Below are 21,712 nucleotides of genomic sequence, written 5' to 3' on the forward strand. Positions count from 1 at the left end.
CCATGGTTGGCCCCTCACCCTGGTGCTGAAACACATGGCCGGAAAGGCCACGTGTTAGGCACCAGGGCTCCAGTGATGGGTAAGTAAGGGGTCAAGGGGGCTGGAGGAGGGGGGAGGGAACCACTGATCACTGCCTTCCCTGGCCCCTCCCCCAACCAGCCCCCCAGACCCCCCATCCCTGCCCAGTCCCTCTCCCCACCAGCCCCCCCAGACCTCCCCGATCCCTGCCCAACAGGGTCCTGCCACCATTGGGGCCCCTCTACCACCCAGAGCCCCAGAGGCATTCCCCTGCTGCCTCCAGCCTCCTGCCTCTACCCCTGCTTGTCTCCAGCCTCAGGAAAGCAGGAGACAACAGAAGAATGCCTCCGTGGCTGTCTCCATCCCTCTGCTCATTCCCCTGCTATCTCCAGCCTCAGGGGAGCAGGAAAAGGAGCAGGGGGCTAGAGACAGCAGGAGAACATTTCCGGGGCTGTCCCCAGCCCCCTGCTTCTTCCCCTGCTTGTCTCCAGTCTCAGGAAAGCAGGAGACAGCAGGAGAACGCTTCTGTGGCTGTCTCCAGCCCCCTGCTCATTTCCCTGCTGTCTCCAGCCTCCTGAGGAGAGGCGCATCCAGACCTAGGGTCAGTGAGGATCTATTCAGGGAACTTCTGGAGGGACTGGATATATTTAAATTGGCTGGTCCTGATGATCTCCACCCCAGAGCGCTGAGGGAATTAGCGGAGGTCATTGTGGGACCCCTGGCACAGCTTTATGAGCACTCGTGGTGCTCTGGTGTGGTGCCAGAGGACTGGAAAAGGGCCAGTGTGGTTCCCATTTTCAAAAAAGGGAGGAAGGAGGACCCAGGAAACTATAGGCCAGTTAGTCTTACCTTGATCCTGGGTAAGCTTTTTGAGAGAATTATCATAGCGCATGTCCATGAGGGGCCAGCAGGGGAAATTATGCTTGGGGGCAACCAACACAGGTTCATTAGAGGCAAGTCCTGTCAAACCAGCCTGGTGGCCTTCTATGACCAGGTCACAAAATCCTTAGACGCAGGGGTAGCAGTGGACGTAGTCTTTCTGGACTTTAGGAAGGCCTTCGACACTGTTTCTCGCCCCATTCTCATTAAAAGAAATAGGGGACTGTGGAGTCGACACCTACATAGTCAAATGGGTCACTAACTGGCTGGAGGGCCACACCCAGAGAGTGGTGGTGGACAGGTCATTTTTGACTTGGAGGGATGTGGGCAGGGGGGTTCTGCAGGGCTCAGTACTTGGGCCTGCACTGTTCAACATCTTCATCAGCGACTTGGATGAGGGGGTAAAAAGCACCCTGTTCAAATTCGCAGATGACACTAAGATGGGGGGGGAAGTGGGCATGCTAGAAGGGAGGAATAGGCTGCAATCAGACCTAGACAGGTTACAGGGGTGTGAGGATGAGAACAGGATGGGTTTCAACAGTGACAAGTGCAAGGTACTGCACCTGGGGACAAAGAACCAGCAGCATACCTCCAGGCTGGGGAACTCCCTTCTTGTCAGTGCAGAGGCAGAAAAGGATCTTGGAGTCATTACTGACGCCAAAATGAACATGGGCTGACAGTGTGGGGATGCAGTCAGGAAGGCCAACCGTACCTTGTTATGCATCCACAGATGTATCTCAAGCAGGTCCAAGGAAGTGATCCTCCCCCTCTATGCAACACTGGTCAAGCCACAGTTGGAGTACTGCATCCAGTTCTGGGTGCCGCACTTCAGGAGGGATGTGGACAACATGGAGAGGGTCCAGAGGAGGGCCACTCGCATGATCAGGGGGCAGCAGGGCAAGCCCTACAAGGAGAGGCTAAGGGACCTGAACCTGTTCAGCCTCCACAAGAGAAGGCTGAGGGGGGACCTAGTGGCTGTTTACAGACTAGTCAGAGGGGACCAGCAGACATTGGGAGAGTCCCTGTTCCCCCGAGCACTCCCAAGAGTGACAAGAAATAATGGTCACAAGCTGGCAGCGGGTAGATTCAGGCTAGATATCAGGAGGTGCTACTTCACTGTCAGGGCGGCTAGGGTCTGGAACCAACTTCCAAGAGAAGTGGTGCTGGCTTCTACCTAGGGGTCTTTAAGAAGAGGCTAGACGAACACCTTGCTGGAGTCATTTGACCCCAGTACTCTTTCCTGCCATGGCAGGGCATCGGACTTGATGATCTGTCAAGGTCCCTTCCGACCCTACAGCTATGAAACTATGAGGAGAGCTCCTTTCCAAAGTAGAAAGGATAGAGAAGAGTACCACAAAACATCATTTGAGGATGGGACAAAATGCCTTTTTAGCTCCTGAAGAGATGAATTTGTTTAGTTAATCAAAAGAAAATCAACAGATAGCTTTATTACTGTGTACAAATAGGCTCACCGGGAGAGAATACCAGGTACCAAAGAGTTCTTGAACCTAACAGAGAAAGACCTGTCAAGGCCCAATAGCTGGAAGTTCAAGTAAAAAATAAAGCATACATTTTTAAAAGTGATGATGATTAACAACTGCCAAAATAGTTCATTTTCTGTCTTGTGAAGTCTTTAAATCAAGAGTGGATGTCTTTCTAGAAAATTTACTTTAGTCAAATACAAGTTATAGAATGAAATACAGAAAAATCTGGATGAAATTCTGTGGCCTAGGTTATAGGACATTACTCTCAGTGATATACAAAAATATGTATAATCCCCTGTCTCTTATTGTAGTGCTGTCTGTTCTGAGAGTCTCCTTTAAAAGAAGTGAAATAATATTCCTGATTGATACCTACATATTTTTTGGAGTTAGTAGCTGGCCAGAACACCTTTTCTTAGGCAACAGGACTTTTGTTTCATTCTAGGTAGCTTGGTAACCAATAGCATTGAAGATCTGGTAGTAGGGTCTTCATGGTAGGTTATGTACGCCTACTTATGCCCCAGGGTTCACTGGGACACAAGCATATTCACTGTCTGCTACCTGAACTAGCTAGATTAAAACTAATTTGGGCATGGTTACGCATAGTACATTGACACCAGCAATTGCAACGTGCATACAACCTGCTTATCAGTGACAGGTACCAGACAAAAAATATTGCTAATAACCAGGGATCCTGGTTATCTCTGATTTTTTAAAATCCCCTATTTTTGGATTTAAAAAAGTAAAGGAAAATTTTTCTGTGATTAAAATGAAATACCACTATTAGATAGATTTATTTTTCCATGATTAAAATGAAACAATGAAGCTCCTGGGGGGTCAAGTAACCTTGATCTGCTGGCCAGGGCAGGTTTTTGTACTGCTGGGGCCAAGACAGGACAGTTTTTTATACTGCTGGGGACAGCACAGGTGCTGGCCCTGGGCTCTAGCTCCCCCTGGCTATTGATCCGGGAGGAGCCAGGCAGGGTTATTTTGCCCCAAGTGGCACAATTTGCTCCACAACAAAGTGCATGTCTGAGCACGTGCGCTGAGGCAAAAAGCCCTGGTTCAAATTTGCACTGCTTCTATTTGAGCTGCTGCAAGTGCATGTGCTTGCATGTGTGGATGCACCCTATGATTCTAGACTCCCTCTAATTTATAGCACAGACTGGTGTTGGAAGCCACTTGAATCTTCATAATGTGTGACTGCCTCCCTTATAGCAAATCTGGCCTTCCATCCATGAAGGACAGAGCCATCCATGCTCTGTCCTCAGTGATGGGAGCAATTCAATGCACTGCTTACTGTCTACAAAGACCTAACTAGCTAACATCCGGTTACCTCAAAAGCTCCTCTTTCCCTTTGCCCAGTGATGACCCGTGCATTAAATAGTATATTTAATGAGTGAAGAGTGAAGTCTGATTGGGCTTGAGGCAGGCTGTTGTCTGCAATAGACATTTTCCTTGTGAATTCACTTCTTCCAGAAAAATGTTTAAGCCTGAGCTTGTCCACATTTGGAACATTATGTCAGATAGTTCTTTTGTCCAAGGTTTCCACTAATAGCAGGCTCTGGAATCCCTGGCATCTAGCCTCTTGTTGTCCATCTTTATCCTCTAAAGTTCAGTTTGCTTTCTTCTGGATGTGAGACATTAAGTGTTGTGTTTGAAGTTAATATAACCCACCATATGCATAACTAATTTTTATCAAAGAGTAAAATTAATTCCACTTACAAAAATCTTGAATATTCAGACTATATATAGAAGTGCAGGGAAGTGAAATACTCTTACCAAACCTATGCCAGGATGCAGACCTGTCACACAGCTCCCCTCATGCCACTTTTCCATCTATTTTTCTCTGTCCATGGACTGGAATTTGACCACTAGAAACCTTGGTGCTGGTATCCTTGGGTACTAGTGTCTCTTGAGATTTTCAAGTTCATATCTGTGGCCCTTCCTCTGGTCTGTTCCATAGCTCCAAAGTGAGTTTCCATGCCAGCAAAGCCATTTTGTTGGCATGGTGGAGACCCCCACAGACCTTTTTCAGGATTCAGATTATGTGGAAGGTTGGCTCAAGGCATTCCTCACTAGGAGTGAATTTCCCCCAATGTATGTAATGTTGGTTGCTTATGTGATTTCTATGACTTATCTCTGATTACTGATACTAAACAATGCATTTTTGATTGTGTGCTTCACAGTGCAAGTCTGTTACTCCATAGCCAAAATACTACAATCTTGTGGGTTGTTCTACCTTCAGGACATGTTAATAAACTACATTAGACAGTGGAGCAACATCTGGGATACATACTGTATTCAAATGTGGCATGAGTTCAGTGAATGGTGGTGGCAGCTGCTTTCTATTGCCAGAGACTTTTCATATATATCAAACACCGCAATGGTCTGTATTTGTTTTACACAGGAGTGGCTCCTGCCTTCACAAGATAGCTCTTTTGATACCCTGGATACTTTGTCTTTGATTACCCTTTCCGGATGAGGAAGGAGTTGCAAATAGTGTTTCACAAATGCCATTCCTCTGAATGAGAGGCACAGATTTTTTTGCAGTGATATCCTTTATTGGACAGCTGCAGGTTTGGGATAATGTTAGAGAAGCTGCAAAACATTTGAAAGCTTGTCTAACTTTATCCCAACTGTACAGTTGCTCAAATAAAAGATAAATGTATTTTTATTGCTTTTCATATAATTCCTGGATCACCACAGGTACAACATCACTCTAACACTATCATATCCTTCTTGACTTACACTATCCTCATGAATAACTGTGGCTAAAAACTTGAGCTAATTCTTTTGCTAATGTAAGGAGGATATCTCACTTCAATCCTGAATGCTATGGCTTTTTACACTTTGCTTTGGGCTGAATTACAGGAAGCCGTAATGCAGGCCAGATTTAGGTAAATTTTGACCTTTATGCAACTTTTGCAGTCAGCAAAGCTGTAGCCAGCCACTACTGTTGAATTACTATATTTCTCTCAAGGTGTTATTTTACTCAACTAGCCTCATTGCATATTTTCCTTACATGTCTATACCCTATGTGCCTGGATGTCTTTATGCTACAACAGTTGACACAGCCCTATTGTACAAATGGGTTTATAGGAAATGTAGCATCTTTATGCATTTCCTTTGACCTTTTTTATATAAAAATTTATCCTTGCTTTTGATCACAGGATTGTTTGCTCTTTGCCTTGTATTTTTTACAATTGCATACTTGGTTGTGAGAATTTACTGTTGGTTTGTGCGTTGTATATCATTTAATGTGTTAACATTAAATCAAACAACTTTTATAAGCTAAAAATAACCATATCTTCTTCATGATTCACTCAGTTTCCACTTACTTGCTTAGGATTTCAGATCTACTGTTAACTTCAGTTTTACTCAAACCTTATGTGGTAGAAATCTTCATAGCTACAAAGTTATTCATATCTACTTATTTAAGTAATGTTCTTTGCATATGTGTTCTAAAATAGAAATTTGTATTATACAAAAGAGAAAATGTGCTTGGAATTTCTTACTTCTTGGGGAATGATTATTTAAAGGGAAAGTTCTTTTGCATTCTGGGTCTGATCATTGGCTTTTCTCACAGGTACTTCCGTTTAGTTACCCATGGTATTTATTCATTTCTTTTTAGATCACATTGACAACAATTGGTTATGGAGACAAAACTCCTCTTACTTGGCTTGGAAGGCTGCTTTCTGCAGGGTTTGCTCTACTAGGCATTTCATTCTTTGCACTACCTGCTGTGAGTATCTTTACAAAAAAAGGCTGTAGAAACTTCAGCAGCTCCTAAGGCTGCCGTAATATAAGCTGCAGGAAGCTTCCGTCATAAAGGGTCATCATTTGACTATATAAAGCTCACTAAGTAATGTTAACACTTTTCTGGAGTGCCTTGTCTTTGAGTAAGGAAATCTGATCATCCAGTTGGATCATCTACATAAAGCCCCTTTTCCTGTGATGTTAGCAGCCTGGAACAGTGTTATTATGACTTCAGTGTTTCTAAAACTACTGTTACTCACTTGTAAGCTAGTACTTCAGGTATGGTCATCTATAATGTGACCACAGAGTTTAAGCAGTACATTGTTTGGTGAAAAACAGTCATGCTGTCAGTTTTGAAGCAGACTTCCCCACTAGTTTAACTGATTCTTTGTCAAAGTTAATAGCATGATATGGCACAAGTGGAAGTCACTGAAATGCATTGTCTCGGATTTTTTTGTTTGAGGTTTTTTGGCAAGAACAAATATGGAAAATATTCCAGGATTAGTTACTGCTGTACTGTGAAAGGCTGAAATTCCTTTCCTCTGCTGTGAATTGTGACTCACATACAAGCACTATGTTTCTTCCAGGGTGTTGAAAGTATTGAGTTGATCTATTTTTCAAATTAATTGCTATTGGAAGACATGGGACTTTAACAGTGGGTACCATAGCGATGTTGAATATGTCAATTGATTATGATAGAATGCATTAAATCAGGCAAGAATTCATTCATGCAAATGCAACACTACAACTTTTGTTTTCTATTATTGCCTGATAAGAAATAAGAGCATATAGAGATTTACAAATATTAAACAGGATTTAAGGAAAATTATGTATCAGCAATACTGTAGAATCCAAGACTGGGAGAACCACAGTTATTTCCTATTTAAGGAGCAGAGGAATAATGCAGTATCTCAAGCACTATATTATAATATCTATTGGCATTTTAACAGCAACTGTTGAATTTGAACTTACATCTTACACAATTAGCCCTTACAGAAAATGTAGTCCTAGCAATGAGTAAGATAATAGCCTTTCCTAATGGTATGTGAAAAATAATTAACTTGGAAATATTATAAGTCTCAGAAATGTTACTTCTTATGTTAGATCCTCTTGTCCATTTTTTTTCTTGAGCAGCTTTTGTGCTGAGTTTTGTGCTGCAAAAAATATGTTAAAATATGTGGGCCTTTCCTGGATTTTCCTTTTTTTTTCCTTCAGCGTAAGAGCCAAGTGGAATCAGTTGGTCTTATCATGCAAAAGTATTCACCAGAATACACATTTTGCTAGAGCTGAGGGAGCAACCTTTTGACCTGTTCAGCTGAAGTCTGAATATTTTTAGCCTGTTCTACAGGGCTCTTCTGTAAAAAGCCAGAAGAGGTGAAGATTCATTATAAACTGTTTTTAGGCCATGTGGAAGGAATGTTACAAATTAATTTAAAATGAAAGCACTTGTTTTATACTGAATAATTATACCACGTGTTTTTTAATTTTATAAATTCAGATCAGCACAACAACTACAGGTTTGGAAGCTTGGGCCAGTAGTCATATCACCATTTCTGGTTAAGTTCACCTGAGTGCTCATTTGAATTATACACCTGATTACTTGGGTACCTACATAGATAACAGGTTTAAAATTTTAGTGGGATATTGTAGCCCAAACCAAATAATGGTTTAGATGGGCAGTTCATAACACTGCAGATATCATCTCTTAAGCAGGAACGCTCCTGTCTTCCATCAAATGGGCATTTCCTATCTTTAGGTTAAACTTCTAATGTCATTGTAAACATGTTGTTTGAAGTAATCACACAAAACAATGCCCACTTACGAATGCTGGAGCTTTGTACCAATCTCACACAAACTTTGAAGCTGACATGCTAAAACTATTTTTTTAATTACCTGTTTAATGATAAAAACTGTTGTGTTATATTCTAGGGCATTCTTGGCTCAGGGTTTGCATTAAAAGTACAGGAACAGCATCGTCAGAAGCATTTTGAGAAAAGAAGGAATCCAGCTGCCAGTTTAATTCAGGTAAATATCAAAATAGTGAGAAATAACTATATCTGACTTTCAGAGTGCTTACTGGGTAATGCTATGAATAATATTATGAAACGTCTGCAGAAATACTGTTTACAGGTTGAATAGTGTCCTCAGGCACACCGTGTTCAGTAAATGCCATGCATTTGTGTAATTTTATAATCTGTATTTCATGCAGATTGCACACCTTGTATAGCTAAGTTTGTAGTAAAATTATTTTGAAGAGAAAATTGATCACTAAATAACAGCAATGAGAGAGCACACCTAGTTCTTGCCCATATTCAATTATTTTTCACTACTAAGAGGCTAATAGTGCCCCAATGTACATTTGCTTAGACTGACATTGTCCTGTCCAGAGAACTGCAATTAATATTACCTCATTCAAACACTAAAAAAGTGGACACTAATTGCTCAAAGTCTGAAATGATGAGCACCCTTTCAGCTACAGTATCGACAAGATAATGCAGATCAATGCTGCAGAAGCTATAAAAAGCTCATGAATAGATTTAGCATAGTATTTACTGACTAAAACCTCAATTTTGTAGAATTTTCTTAACATGCGATCATAATTGATCTTTCCTTGTTGAAGGATATCTTGTCCAGCTCTTAGCGTATGAAAAAGGTATTTAATCAGTTTCCCATCTATTTATTGTATTGGATTCCTTAGACTGAAATGCATCTGGAGTGACAAGTGGAAACAGTGAAGCAGTTATATGCTATTGTTCCACAATGAACTCAAGGTAGATGACAGAGGTGACTCTGGAATGTTCAAGTAGTTAACAAAATTGTTAGTATATTTTTAATTTACATTATTAACATTTTGTAATTCCACTTATACCTACCATAGGACAAGTCAAACTATACAAGAGTCTTTCTGATGTCTATTTTCTGATTTTCATTCTTTGATAAGATTACAAGTTGGGTTGGTATAGGTAATTGTGTAGGCATCATATATTGACTTTGTATGAAGTTTGACACAGGACTGCATGGCATTCTGATTAAAATATTAATATTATACAGGGTAAATGGCTTCAAACTAGTTAACTCATCTTAGAATACATTGTTAATGGGAAGTAATTACTGGATGCGGGTATTTTTACTGCTGTTCTACAGTAGGCCTGAGGTTTTTCAACTTTTCCATTATTGATCTAAAAATAGATGTAAAATTAGTATAAAATAGGTGTAAAATAGTTGATAAAATTTGAAGATGATGCAAAGATTGGTGAGACAGTAAATAATGAGGAGGACATGGAAGTCCTATAGAGTGGCCTGTGTCACTTGTCATATTAGAAGCATTGAAACAAAATGACTTTCAATATAGCCAAATGCAAAGTTATACACTGAGGAACAATCCCAGACAATATCTACAGAAGAGAGATACTGCATCCTGGAAATTAGTAATTTTAAAAAGGATTGGGGGAGTTCATAGTGAACAAGGCACCCAATTAAAATCCTAGTCATTTTAATGGAAACAAGGGCTAATTCTGTCCTTGGATGCATGACCAAGAGAGCAGTTAATGGGAGAGAGCGGCTTTGCTAAGGCTGATATTGGAATACTGCATAGTTTTCTAGTGTTCATATGTTAAAACAGTGTGTTGAAGAACTGAAGAGGGTACAGGAGTAGAGAAGTCCTTGAAGCTAGAGATGCAGGATAAATGTATACTGCAAACTGCAGTATAGAATAAGAAACTGCAATTAGTACTCACAGTAGTCTTGCCAAGGCAAAGAAGAGCTCAGCACAGGTAAATTAGCCCATGCAATTTGTACTGTAGAGTTATGTTGGTTTAGCTTATTGAAAAAATTAGCTGTGTAAATGATTACAGTGTCTAAGTAAAAGGCAGGGCAGGGTAGAACCTTAAAAACTAACTTGTTCAGATAGTCATCACCTTTCATAGGTAGCTTTGCAAGGAAAAGACCGTGAATAGTAAAGGGCTGTAATCTGGCAGAGAAAGCCATAGCAAGGATAAGTGGCTAGAAAGTGAAACCAGGGAAATTCAAATGAGAAATTAGGCAGATATGAAAAAAAAATTATGTTAATTTACCACTGGAACAAACTAGCAAAGGAAGCAGTAATTTTTTTATGAGCTGAGTCTTTATATCAAGCCTGCTTGCTTATCTAATTTGCCAGACATCACTTACTGGGCTCAACTGAGGGTTAGGAAAGTGACATTTATAGAGGTGCAGTGGGGGGAAGACGGGGAATGCTTTAATTAGTGAGCTGCGCTAATTAAAAGCACCTGAGTGTCACATGTATCAGCATCCCTGCACTGAAAAAATGGTGAACTAAAACTCATTTGACAAGCTTTAGTTTGAAGTGCCCTGCTGCCATTTTTCAGCACAGAGACACTGGTACACAATCCTGGAGGCTGCTGAAGCATGTTAATTTCCGCACTCCAGCAGACTCAATTAATCGAGTCTCTTCCAATACGCTGGACCTACAACATGTCGGAGCAGCCTCCCTGCATGTGTGTAAGTGATCTAAATGGCCTGCAGTACACAGGATGCCATACCTGAGGATCTAACTGTCCTTTCTAACCTGAAACACTAATAGCAGGCAAGATTCAGAATCTGGTTCAGAGTCTGTAAGCTGTCACCCTGCTCTGCCTTCTGCCTCATTTCAGATTAACATGGCTAACTATCTGTCTCTAGCCTTAAACCAGTGATTCCCAACCTAGGTGGCATGTGAATCTTTTAAGAGAGTCACGGAATCTTTGGGGGTGTTGGTTGTAGCCATGTTGGTCTAAGGACATAGGCAAACAAGGTTCTTTGGGTAAATGTGATATCTTTTATTAGACCAACTAAGTAGTTGGGAAAATTTTCTTTGCAAACTTTTGGGTACCCTTCAGGCAGAGAGAGAGTCATGCAATCTTAGCATTTGGTTCACAAAATAAACCCAGAGAAATCCAATAGGAACCTATAGTGTCAAAAAAAGTCTGACCTGTTGTGATCTGAGTCCTTTGCAACATAAGAATTTCTTCACTAGCTGTCCATAGTCAAAAACCCAGTGAAAGCTGGAAGCTGCCATTTTTTAAAATGCCTTGATTTTAATAAGGGATCCCTTGCATCTAAAAAAGTTGAGAACCACTGCCATAAGCTTTGTGACTCTATGAACAGGTTGGTGGTTAAGTTGCTAAAAAGATATTTTTTAATTATTTTTATTTTTTCAGACATTGATCAGCAGTCATAAAATGCACCTGTTTGTAGCTGAATAGTTATAACATCTATTTTAAGCTTAGAATCCCTCATTTTAAAAACATGATGGCAATGAAATTAGTATAGAACAATGCCATATTCAGATTCTCCACTCTTGTGCCCTTGAAGTAGCAATTTTCACATGTTAAAGTGGGTGCAAAATGCTACTGAATGAGAATAGTAGCATTTTATACCTCCTTTGCATTTTCTTCACACAACTGTAAATCATTACATAAAGTTCAGGGAAGAGGAGAATCACAATCAAGATTTCTATTCTTTTACTCCAGTTGGTGCTAATAACATTAAAGCAGAAGGCACTGAAAGAAGTCAGTGTAGCTATGTGGCTTTATACTTCCAGAGGACATGGCTCATGAAAGTACAAGAAAGCATGACTATAGGTATTAGAAACAAGGGAAAGAAATCTGGGAAACTTTTTAACATCACAGGTGAGCTCCTCTGCTTGTGTTAGTTGGTATAACTAAAGCAGTTCCAGATCAGCTATACCACTTTAGTCTAACTGAGGTCCTGGCTCACCATTTTTACCAGTTATAAATCTAAGAGTTATAAATCTTGGGGATTTATAGGTTATAAATTATAAGTTATAAAATATATATATTTTATAACTTATAAATATAAATATAAATTATAATTATAAGAGTTACAGATCTTGAGGGATCTTGGAGTCCTAGTGGACTCCAAGATGAACATGAGCCGGCAGTGTGACGAAGCCATCAGAAAAGCCAATGGCACTTTATCGTGCATCAGCAGATGCATGACAAATAGGTCCAGGGAGGTGATACTTCCCCTCTATAGGGCGTTGGTCAGACCGCAGTTGGAGTACTGCGTGCAATTCTGGGCGCCACACTTCAAGAAGGATGCGGATAACCTGGAGAGGGTACAGCGAAGGGCAACTCGTATGGTCAAGGGCCTGCAGACCAAGCCCTACGAGGAGAGACTAGAGAAACTGGACCTTTTCAGCCTCCGCAAGAGAAGGTTGAGAGGCGACCTTGTAGCTGCCTATAAGTTCATCACAGGGGCACAGAAGGGAATTGGTGAGGATTTATTCACCAAGGCGCCCCCGGGGGTTACAAGAAACAATGGCCACAAGCTAGTAGAGAGCAGATTTAGACTGGACATAAGGAAAAACTTCTTCACAGTTCGAGTGGCCAAGGTCTGGAACGGGCTCCCAAGGGAGGTGGTGCTCTCCCCTACCCTGGGGGTCTTCAAGAGGAGGTTAGACGAGTATCTAGCTGGGGTCATCTAGACCCAGCACTCTTTCCTGTTTATGCAGGGGGTCGGAATTGATGATCTATTGAGGTCCCTTCCGACCCTAACATCTATGAATCTATGAATCTATGAAATCTAACTCTTTGTTTCAGAGTTTTAAATGTTCAATAATGTTCCAGTACTGGATAATATTTTACCTGGACTCTACATCCTTTTGTTTGTTTTCATTACCATTTACACAATATAACATCTTCTTTATCTCATTATGCAGCTGTGTGTGGGTGTCCCCCTAGGACTTTCACAAATAAATCAATACATTGCCTGCTCTACATCTTCTGACTGTTTTGTGATACTTCCCCAAAAACTTCTTAGGCATGTTTTACTATGTTGTGATAACAAATGTAGGTTTCACTAGATTTTGACTGGTAGCAATATTTATGTAGCCAGCTACAGGTAATGATCCCGATTTGAACAAAAGTCCAGACTTTCCAGCATGATTGTGGTGGCACGTTCATTTCATATTGTTGGTTCCTTTGTGCTTTTCTATTGTTTCCTCATACCAGGCTGCTTGGCGGTTTTATTCTACTGATGCCAGCCGAACAAACCTGACAGCCACCTGGCGATATTATGAAAGTATTCTTCCACCCCTCAGGCATGTATCAGTGCTATGAATGATAAAAAATAGCCATGACTTGTATTGGTTTACTAATCTGCTTTTCAATTTTTGTTTCATCCCCTGCTCCCTCTTGCCTTGTTTTTCTTTTTTATCATATATCCTGCACGTAGTGTGTATGGCGTAGTTATGCGGCTGATGAGAAATCGGTTTCCATTGCTACCTGGAAGCCTCATTTGAAGGCCTTGCATACCTGCAGCCCTACAAAGTAGGTACAATTATGGCAGCTGGTGCTGTACTTGATGTCTGTTCAAGCTTTTAGAAAATTAGTATTTCTGTTTGGTTTGTCTTGTTCTGTCTCTCTCAAATTCCTTTTCTTAAGAGTCTCAGCTAACAAATCGGAACAGTATAAATCAGGCTCTTTATAAAGTGTGACAAATATAATCAATTTCCATTAGTCTATGAGATATTACCAAACTAAAACATTAGAAGCATTTTCTTCTAAAACATCATATATCAAGGTTAATACATATTTATTGGTATCCATTCTCTATACCAGCTAAGTTTTAGTCATAATCAATGCATATTAGTAAACACAGACTCAATTTCCAAGTCATTCTAATTCGTCTTATTTACTGTAGGTAAATCTATGTTATTTTTTATAATAGAGTTATGGCAGTTCAGATACATTAGCTTCCTTAGAAAGTCCTTTCAGTACAGTTCACACCAAAGGCACTTATTAACTAAGCAGAAAACTGCTGCTTTCCACCTCAAAAATAAGAGTTCTGGGCCAGATCCTTATCTAAATGGGTATTATTATTCAGCTCAAGTCAGTGGAGCTCTACCAACCTATACCAGCTGAGGATTTGGGTCACAGAATTTTTGGGAATCCCGGAGCAAACGTATCTGGAAGTTCAAGTAGTTATTTATCCCACTGTGAAAATTGTCTCTTTGTATAGCTACAGTAAATTATCTGCATTTATTTGTGAGGAGAGGTTTGATTGTCACTTTGTTATCCTTATTATCAATCAAAATGAGCAGAGCAAATATGTATTTAATGCAGAGACTCTTCTTTGTTTTTTTCAGCAGCATGGTTCTAGGTTGCCATCATGACTTTCCATATGAGACTTTAGATAGATCTGTTTCACCATGTTGCAGAGAACTTCATGATATTCTACTTCTGTAGACATATAGGGAAAAAACATCATAATCATAATTTTAGGTATAATACACTTTTCTTTGGGAAAATTTATATCCTTAGATATACACAGACATAATCAATGGAGGACAACCTTGTACTCTAATTTCAGAATTTGGCCAATTTAAAATAGGCTGATGTCACAACAAAGGTGAGAATTTGCAGTGTTTAGCTGGAAAATCACCAGCTATGATTTTTCAGTTGTTCTTAAAAATTTAACAGAAGGCAGTATGCCAGTGGGCTTCAATGTTGGGCAAGAATCTAGCAATGAAGGGTATTAAGTACAGTTTGGAAAAGGATACGATAGCAGTCTTGCATAAAAACTGTGAGGGTGGTATTTTTGTAATGGCCAGTGCACATGTGCTCAAAGGAAATCATCTGCCAGATATATTAGCCAAAAAAACGTTGGCTGGCTCCAGAAAGCTGCTCTGCAAATTTCAGAGTTGACAAGAACAAAGCCATAAGTGATCCATTACCACAAGTATTCATCCTAAATGCTTCAGACTCAAAGTAGCTTTTAGATAAAAAGGCATCACACTGTCCAGAAATATTGATTTTAATAAATGTGAAATATTGTTTAAGACAGATATTCAGATATAGAGCAACTTAAAGGAATGAATATGAAGCTCTATAAATAATGAAGCTATAACCCATCAAAAGGAGCTGAAATTAAACGTGTCGCCCAGAAAAAACAATGCATCCAAGCATTATTTTAAATATATCTATTGGTACGATATCCCAATCCTAATTAAATCAAACCTGTTTCATTACCGCAGATGACTTTGTCTAATAAAAGTCTACAACTTTCTGTTATATATGTCAGCAATGCATTTTGCCTAAGTAAGTGCTTTGCCAGTTCAGTCTGCAGTGGTATGTACTACGCATGTTGTGCATGTGTTAAAATGACTGAGATGTTTTCAGAAGTACTGTAGAGATGAGTTTGCTTGAATGTTTTTGTGCTTGAATTGTAAAGTGTGTATTACATATTAATTTAATTAACACATCCATTTACAGTTTAGCATTTATCTAACACTATCTGTGTTCTACATACATACCATACACACATATATACATACTATATATATGACTATAATATGATTACTCTCTGCATAACAAATATCTTTTTTCCCTCCTATCTCTTGACACCTGAAGGAAAGAACAAGGAGAAGCTTCAAGCAGGTTTGTAGATTTTTTATCTGCTTTATATCTTAAAATCTCAGACATCATAAAGGTTATTTGATGTCTTTAGGTACAGTAGATTCAAAATAGACTAAAATTGTTGAAAATTAATTTATGGTATGTGAACTTTATTAAATATTGTCGGAAATCAAACTTTTATTTAGCCTAGGCTAACAGAGTGGAAACATGCCTCTTCTCAATTGTAGGGGATTACTAATTGTTTTAACCAAAAGATGCATTTATGCTAAAGGGTAGTTCCCAGTAATGAGTTAGGCCTTCTTCACAGAGTTCTTGCAAAGTCTAGAAGAGTCCATTCATGACCACAGGAACAAGTTCCTGCAAGGTAAGCTAGGGTATGAATGGTAGCAGCCAGAGATAAGAGCATCTACATGGGCAGTTACTGCAGTCACTGACACTGTAAGTTCACCCCTAAGCTTACTCATGGCTTACTCATGTTCCTCTGTCCATCCCCCAAACCAGTAGTTCTCAACTAGGGTGCCATCAGACCCTTTCAGGAATGCTGTGGCACAGGTGCTGCTGCCACTGCCACCAGGTGGACCTGCCCTATGTGCCTCATGCAGCCAGATTGCAAAATGGCTGCAGCAAGAGCAGGAGCTCCTCCCTGCATTAGGTTTATCTGATAAACCTAATCAATAGTTGAAGGTTTGGTAAGCCTGATGCAGGCAAAAGCACCCACTCTTGCTTTAGCCTTTTCCATTTCAGCCCCACACGCTGCTCCAGAAAACAGGGCCATACAAGGCAGTCCTACCGGGTGGTGGCATCAGTCAGTCCAGCCTCCGGAAACAGGCTAAACCTAATGTAGGCAGCCTAATGCAAAGAGGAGCACCACTCCTGCCTGCACTGCTTCCTGATATGTCTCCACACAAGGCACGTAATGCAGTTCCACCTGGCTCCAGCGCCCCCGTTGAGAACCACTGAGGTGAAGTGAAGCAGTACAATAGCAGTTCTCAACTGGGGTGATGCTAAATTCATGGAGTTTAAGTTATGGAGGAGCACCCTGCAGCTAAAAGGATTGAGAACCACTGCCCCAATTTGCTGTGATGTTAAATTGCACAAAACTGTAAAATGTGATAAAAAATTGTTCAATTGCTGTTCATACTTCCCTCTCCTGTTACAACCATATTCAAAAATTGGTTTCAAGTTTTTCAAAGAAAAAAGGGCAGTGATTCTTATGTCTTCATACTGTCGTCTCAAAAAGTATGGTTTGTACAAGAAAAGGGCAGTTATTTGCACCTCAATATGTGAGCATTTACACACAATAATATTTGCCATAAGTAGAAGCTACAAAAATAAGTAATTGATTATCAAGATTACGTGAGATAATCCATGATAAGCAATAACGCTTGATATTTTCAAAGTAGCCTAATAAATTTAACTACATATCTTTCATTAATTTTCACAGAATTGTTATTAATAATAGAAGTTGCTTGGCCAAATCCCCTTTAAAAAGCTCAATCAATATTTACTGTTACTTCTTTATATGGTAAAGGGAATGCACTTTTCGCAGTAGTATTAAAATGTTTTCAATGATTCTTTAAATCTAGCACATAAAATATCAGTGTTTCCGGGTCAAGATGACTATCAGATACTTTATTAAAAAAACACAACTGAACAGTTTTAAAGATTATTGATCATGTTTAATTTTTAACTGAGATCTTGGGCTTTCATATAAATCTGAAGACCACTCAGTGCTTTTTTATTATGAAATACTGTATTTTTGTCAGTGGTTGCTTATAGCCCTTCTGATGTCATATTGCTGTATGTTTATATCAGTTAAAATTGTATGTAATGTATGTGGTCTTATGCATTAAATATGCAAATGTAGTTTGCTGCAGTGCACTTTCTAGAGTTAATTATCTTCTAGTCCTTAACTTTTCTTCTTATTGCAATGCTGAGTAACTTGCATGTGATGCTATGTGAACTACGTAAGCTGCTTCTTTCTTCATTCTTTAAATCACAATGCGTTTGTCTTAGCAGTGCATCAGATTGCTTTGTGAACATGCACTTGTTCTTTACTCTGGTTTATTAAAGCAGATGAGAAAATGTTTATTAGTTTAGCTGAAACTTAATTTGATTTTTCTGTTTTTGCCAGTAAAAAAATAATTTTGGATTTACTGTAGAAATTTTTTCATTCATTTTCTTCTGTTCAGACCCAAAGCCTTTCAAATGTCATGGTGTATTTGGATAATACCACTGAGATTTTGGTCTGTATTTTAATATTAACTTTAATATAGAAGCACAACAGATTATATTTTATTTCAAAATATTGTATGTAAGTGCTGTTTTGTTTAATCATTTATAACTTTAATGGTAGGGTATTTTGTTGTATTATCAATGCTGTAACATAAATTAATCTGTAATTTAGTCTTTTAGGTAATTTAAAATCTGAATTCCATATATTGTACAATTTCTGTACAGTACTGTACAGTTATACCTCAAGGGTTAAATCCATTGTCTAGCAGAGGATCAGTACAAGGTGGTGCATAACATAAGTAAGCTTCACTTGTATCCTATATGGAAAGCTTATGGAAGCTTAGATGTGCATAGGTCTTGTGCTGGCTTTCTACAGTGGAGTGAATTGAACCTGGTTACAGTAAGTTTTTCTTAAAAGTAGTAAATAGTGGGACTCGTACTGCATTTCTTATTCTGGCAAAACTCTTCATTGCAGTCCATGGAAGTTTTGCTTCCACAGGTGGTTAGGGAGAGAAAAAGAGTTATAATCCACTACTCCAAATCACTCTTTCCAATATACTGTATACAAATATTGTATAGTAGTCGTTTCTCAGAGAAGATTAAATTTTAAACCATTTCCTTTTTATTTATTTATTAATTTATTTTTTGCATGCACCATTGTGAAAAAAAAGATTTGCCAGTGATCTGGAACTTAACTTGCCTTGTATGGAAAACGTAACCCCTTTCCAAGTAGTGGAATAATTAGTAATATGATCCTCTATTTCCCCTCACTCCTAGTAAGCTTTGTAGTAATAAACAGAAGCTCTTCAGGATGTACACCTCTCGGAAACATAGGTATCCAGCATCCTGTCTATTCACGTGATATTTGAGAATGCCAACTAACATCAGGTGCATGATCTATTTACTTCCCCTTCGTAGTGCTTCACAGTTTTTTTTTACTTCTCCTAGGAACCTTTCTTGATTTGTTTTTTTAAGTGCTTGTACTTCTCCTTGTTGCTTGTTGCCTGCAATTATATATTAGTACAATGGGAATAAAGTGTTGTGCACTATAGTTTTCTATAACACCCCCTCCAAATCCATGCAATTGAATAACTGCACTGTGCAGCACGCATTGGCTTGCCTAAGCCTATTTGCCCCTTTCTGCCTGAGACTTAAACTTTTGGAATGCTTGATCCTATAAATAGCTGAAGCAATTTTTGATTATATGAATAGCTGTATTTCCCTAAGTTCAAGAGGATTATTGCAACAGTAGTAGTCATGTTCTCATGTCAAATAGTTGTTAATTAGTGGGGAATATTATCACATGTTAGGCCACTTCAGTAACTCAAACTTATGAATCCCCTTGGATACAGCTTGTGGAGCCTGCCTGAATCAGTCCATTAGCCCTAATACAGAGGACTGCATGCTAAAACAATGGCCTTCTTCAGCTGGACTCCATTGACCTTTTTGTCTCTTACCAAAAATGGTAATTCTGCCTTTGGATCCCTGGGGAACGACCCCCATGTTATGCCAAAAACTTGCTGCAACTTTTGCAAGTATATTTTAATCACTTCAAAAGTCTCTAAAACTGTACTGAAAATATAAAGTGAGCAGAAAATAGTTTCTACCAGTCTAGAAACTATTTTGGTATAATACAGTATTTCTTAAACTGTACACAAAAAGGTTAATCTCAATTTTTTCCCTACAAGTTTACACTGACATGTAAAACAAAATCGCATCCCTGTGATTCTTGCTTAAACTCATTAAAAGCATGAGGTATGACATCCTTATTCTTGGGTTCATGCTCCTAGCATTAGACTGGTGGAGAAGCCTTAAAGTTCTAACTTTTAGGGCTAGATTGTCAGTTGCATTTGTACAATGTATCTTGATTTCAGTAGAAGTTGTGGATACCCAACTGTTGGTGTACACCAGTCCTAAAGTCATTTGGTCCAGCAGGAAATGCTACTTGCTACCTTAGCAAATGAAGCTCCAGTGACCTCTAGTGTCTCTAACCATTAGTTTGTTCATAAGCAAATGACGGAAATAGACACTTTAGAAAAAGGAAAACAAAACCCTTTCCTATCAGGGGAAGTGAGTGGTTCATGCATATGCTGACAAGAGAAGTGAGTGATGATACTTTACACAAGTGATGCCTTCAAAGGACAAAAAGCAGAGAGGAGTTATTTTCTTTTTTCCTAAAGATTTCAGTTGTAACCTACCCCCACTCATATAAAGAGTTCAAAGCTCTAGCACTATCTGCGAAAAGATACCAGACACTGCAACAGGCCAGAAAATGTCACAATAGCTCTGAAGAGATTGCCACCAAAGACAATGAGGGGAAAAAAAAGTAAATAAAAGGACTAAAATATTAAGCTTATAAGATAAAAAAAAAAAAAAGAAAGAAAAACAGAAACATCTCCTAAAGAGAATAATATATACAGATGGAGGCGGGAGGTCAATATGACTCATTCATATTCTGGTTGCATGGCTCTGATTAAGGAAAACATACATTTAGAAGTTTACTTGAGCATCTCTGAATTAGTGCTTTAAGACTTTTACCTTTTTAAAAACATTTATATTGGACTTTCAAGAACCCTTGAAGGGAGGTTACAGAGCCTTTAAGTACTCGCCCTAGAACCTGACATCTCACAGTACCATGCAGATCATAATCTATCCAGTCCAGTTTTATGATGTTATGTTATAATACGCATCAGTGGGGTAGCTTCATTAAAGGCACTTCAGTCATGATATATTACAAAGAGATGGGAGAACAGAGGGAAAAAAACACAATAAGCTAAACCTTGTGGGAGGTTTCAGTATATCAGCTTCAGGAGAAAGTTCAATATGCACTGAGATGTGAAATTGTGCTGGAGGGAGAGTGTATAGGGAAAGGGAAAGAGGGCTCATAGCCTGGAGCCCCCACCTCATGTTGTATCAAAAAATCAAGAACTAGGAAGTGTAACCCAAGAAATGGATTATTCCTACCTGGCAAAAACGTGGCTAGGTTTCCCAGGAAGTGCCCTCATTCAATGAATCACAGTGCCTCATCCACTACACTCTCCTGGAAGAACCTCATATGAGGGTAGGCTTGCAAATAATACTTGTCTTCCCTCAGACAGTGAATCATCCTTGGTTGCAGCCAGGTGTAATTTGAAGTACTTTGTACCTGTATAGCTAATTAGAGCCCAGTGACTAGAAAAAATCCCTGCAAGTCTCATGATAGGAACAGAGACCCAAGACCTTCTATCTACAACTGCTACTTTTGGAGAAGCTCAGTCTCCAGAACAGAGTTTCTGAAACACTCTTGTCAGATACTTAATTTTTGCTCATTTAACAGTCTTAGAATGTCTGGCTGGAATGCTGTTACAGTACCATTTCTGTATATATTCCTAAGTATGAGTTCTGCATTTTAAATTAATATTTTCATTCTCAGTGCTGCATTTTTGCAAATGTCTCTAGTACAGATGAAGTGGCAACTGTTCCTTTCATCATTGCCTCATTGCTTTGATTTGGAGAACTAACGATATTCAGGTTAAGTAGTTATTGCACATAATTCAATTTTTTATAAATGAAATGAAATGTGCACAACTGATTTTAAAGGCAGACATTACTTATGTAGTGAAATAAGTTGATTTAGCAAGACCCCTTTGTACTTTTTATTTTCATTTTTAGCTCTGTTACTGGGATAATAGAGAAAAAAATAGGCTCTATTGCTCTTTGTTAGGGCTAGTTTATTCGTTTTCCATTTGGCTAAGTACAGACGTTCAAAAAGCCTGAAGCGGAATTAATCTAAGTTATGCAGTTTTCTGTAAACACCCTAGGCTAAATTGGTAGCAAACAGTAAACATGTTTTCCCTTTGGTGTGCAGGGCATGAAGGCTGCCTGCACTGACTGAGGCCTAAAGATTGGGGGAGCTCCTGCATGCTTCCCAATGTGCCCTGC

At 39.2% G+C, this 21,712-nt stretch overlaps 1 protein-coding gene across 2 annotated transcripts in view; it reads left to right on the forward strand.

Moving 5' to 3' along the window:
- Positions 1-21,712, forward strand: part of KCNQ5 (potassium voltage-gated channel subfamily Q member 5) — a 635,336-nt gene that overhangs the window by 550,709 nt on the left and 62,915 nt on the right. For both annotated transcript variants that reach the window (XM_059731129.1, XM_059731133.1), the window contains 4 exons: positions 6,013-6,123; positions 8,067-8,162; positions 13,374-13,468; positions 15,551-15,577. In XM_059731129.1, the coding sequence (XP_059587112.1) occupies positions 6,013-6,123; positions 8,067-8,162; positions 13,374-13,468; positions 15,551-15,577 (329 nt within the window). The remainder of the gene's footprint in view (positions 1-6,012; positions 6,124-8,066; positions 8,163-13,373; positions 13,469-15,550; positions 15,578-21,712) is intronic.

This window comes from Alligator mississippiensis, chromosome 1 (assembly GCF_030867095.1).
Source record: "Alligator mississippiensis isolate rAllMis1 chromosome 1, rAllMis1, whole genome shotgun sequence".
In the NCBI taxonomy this organism is placed as follows: Eukaryota; Metazoa; Chordata; order Crocodylia; family Alligatoridae; genus Alligator; species Alligator mississippiensis.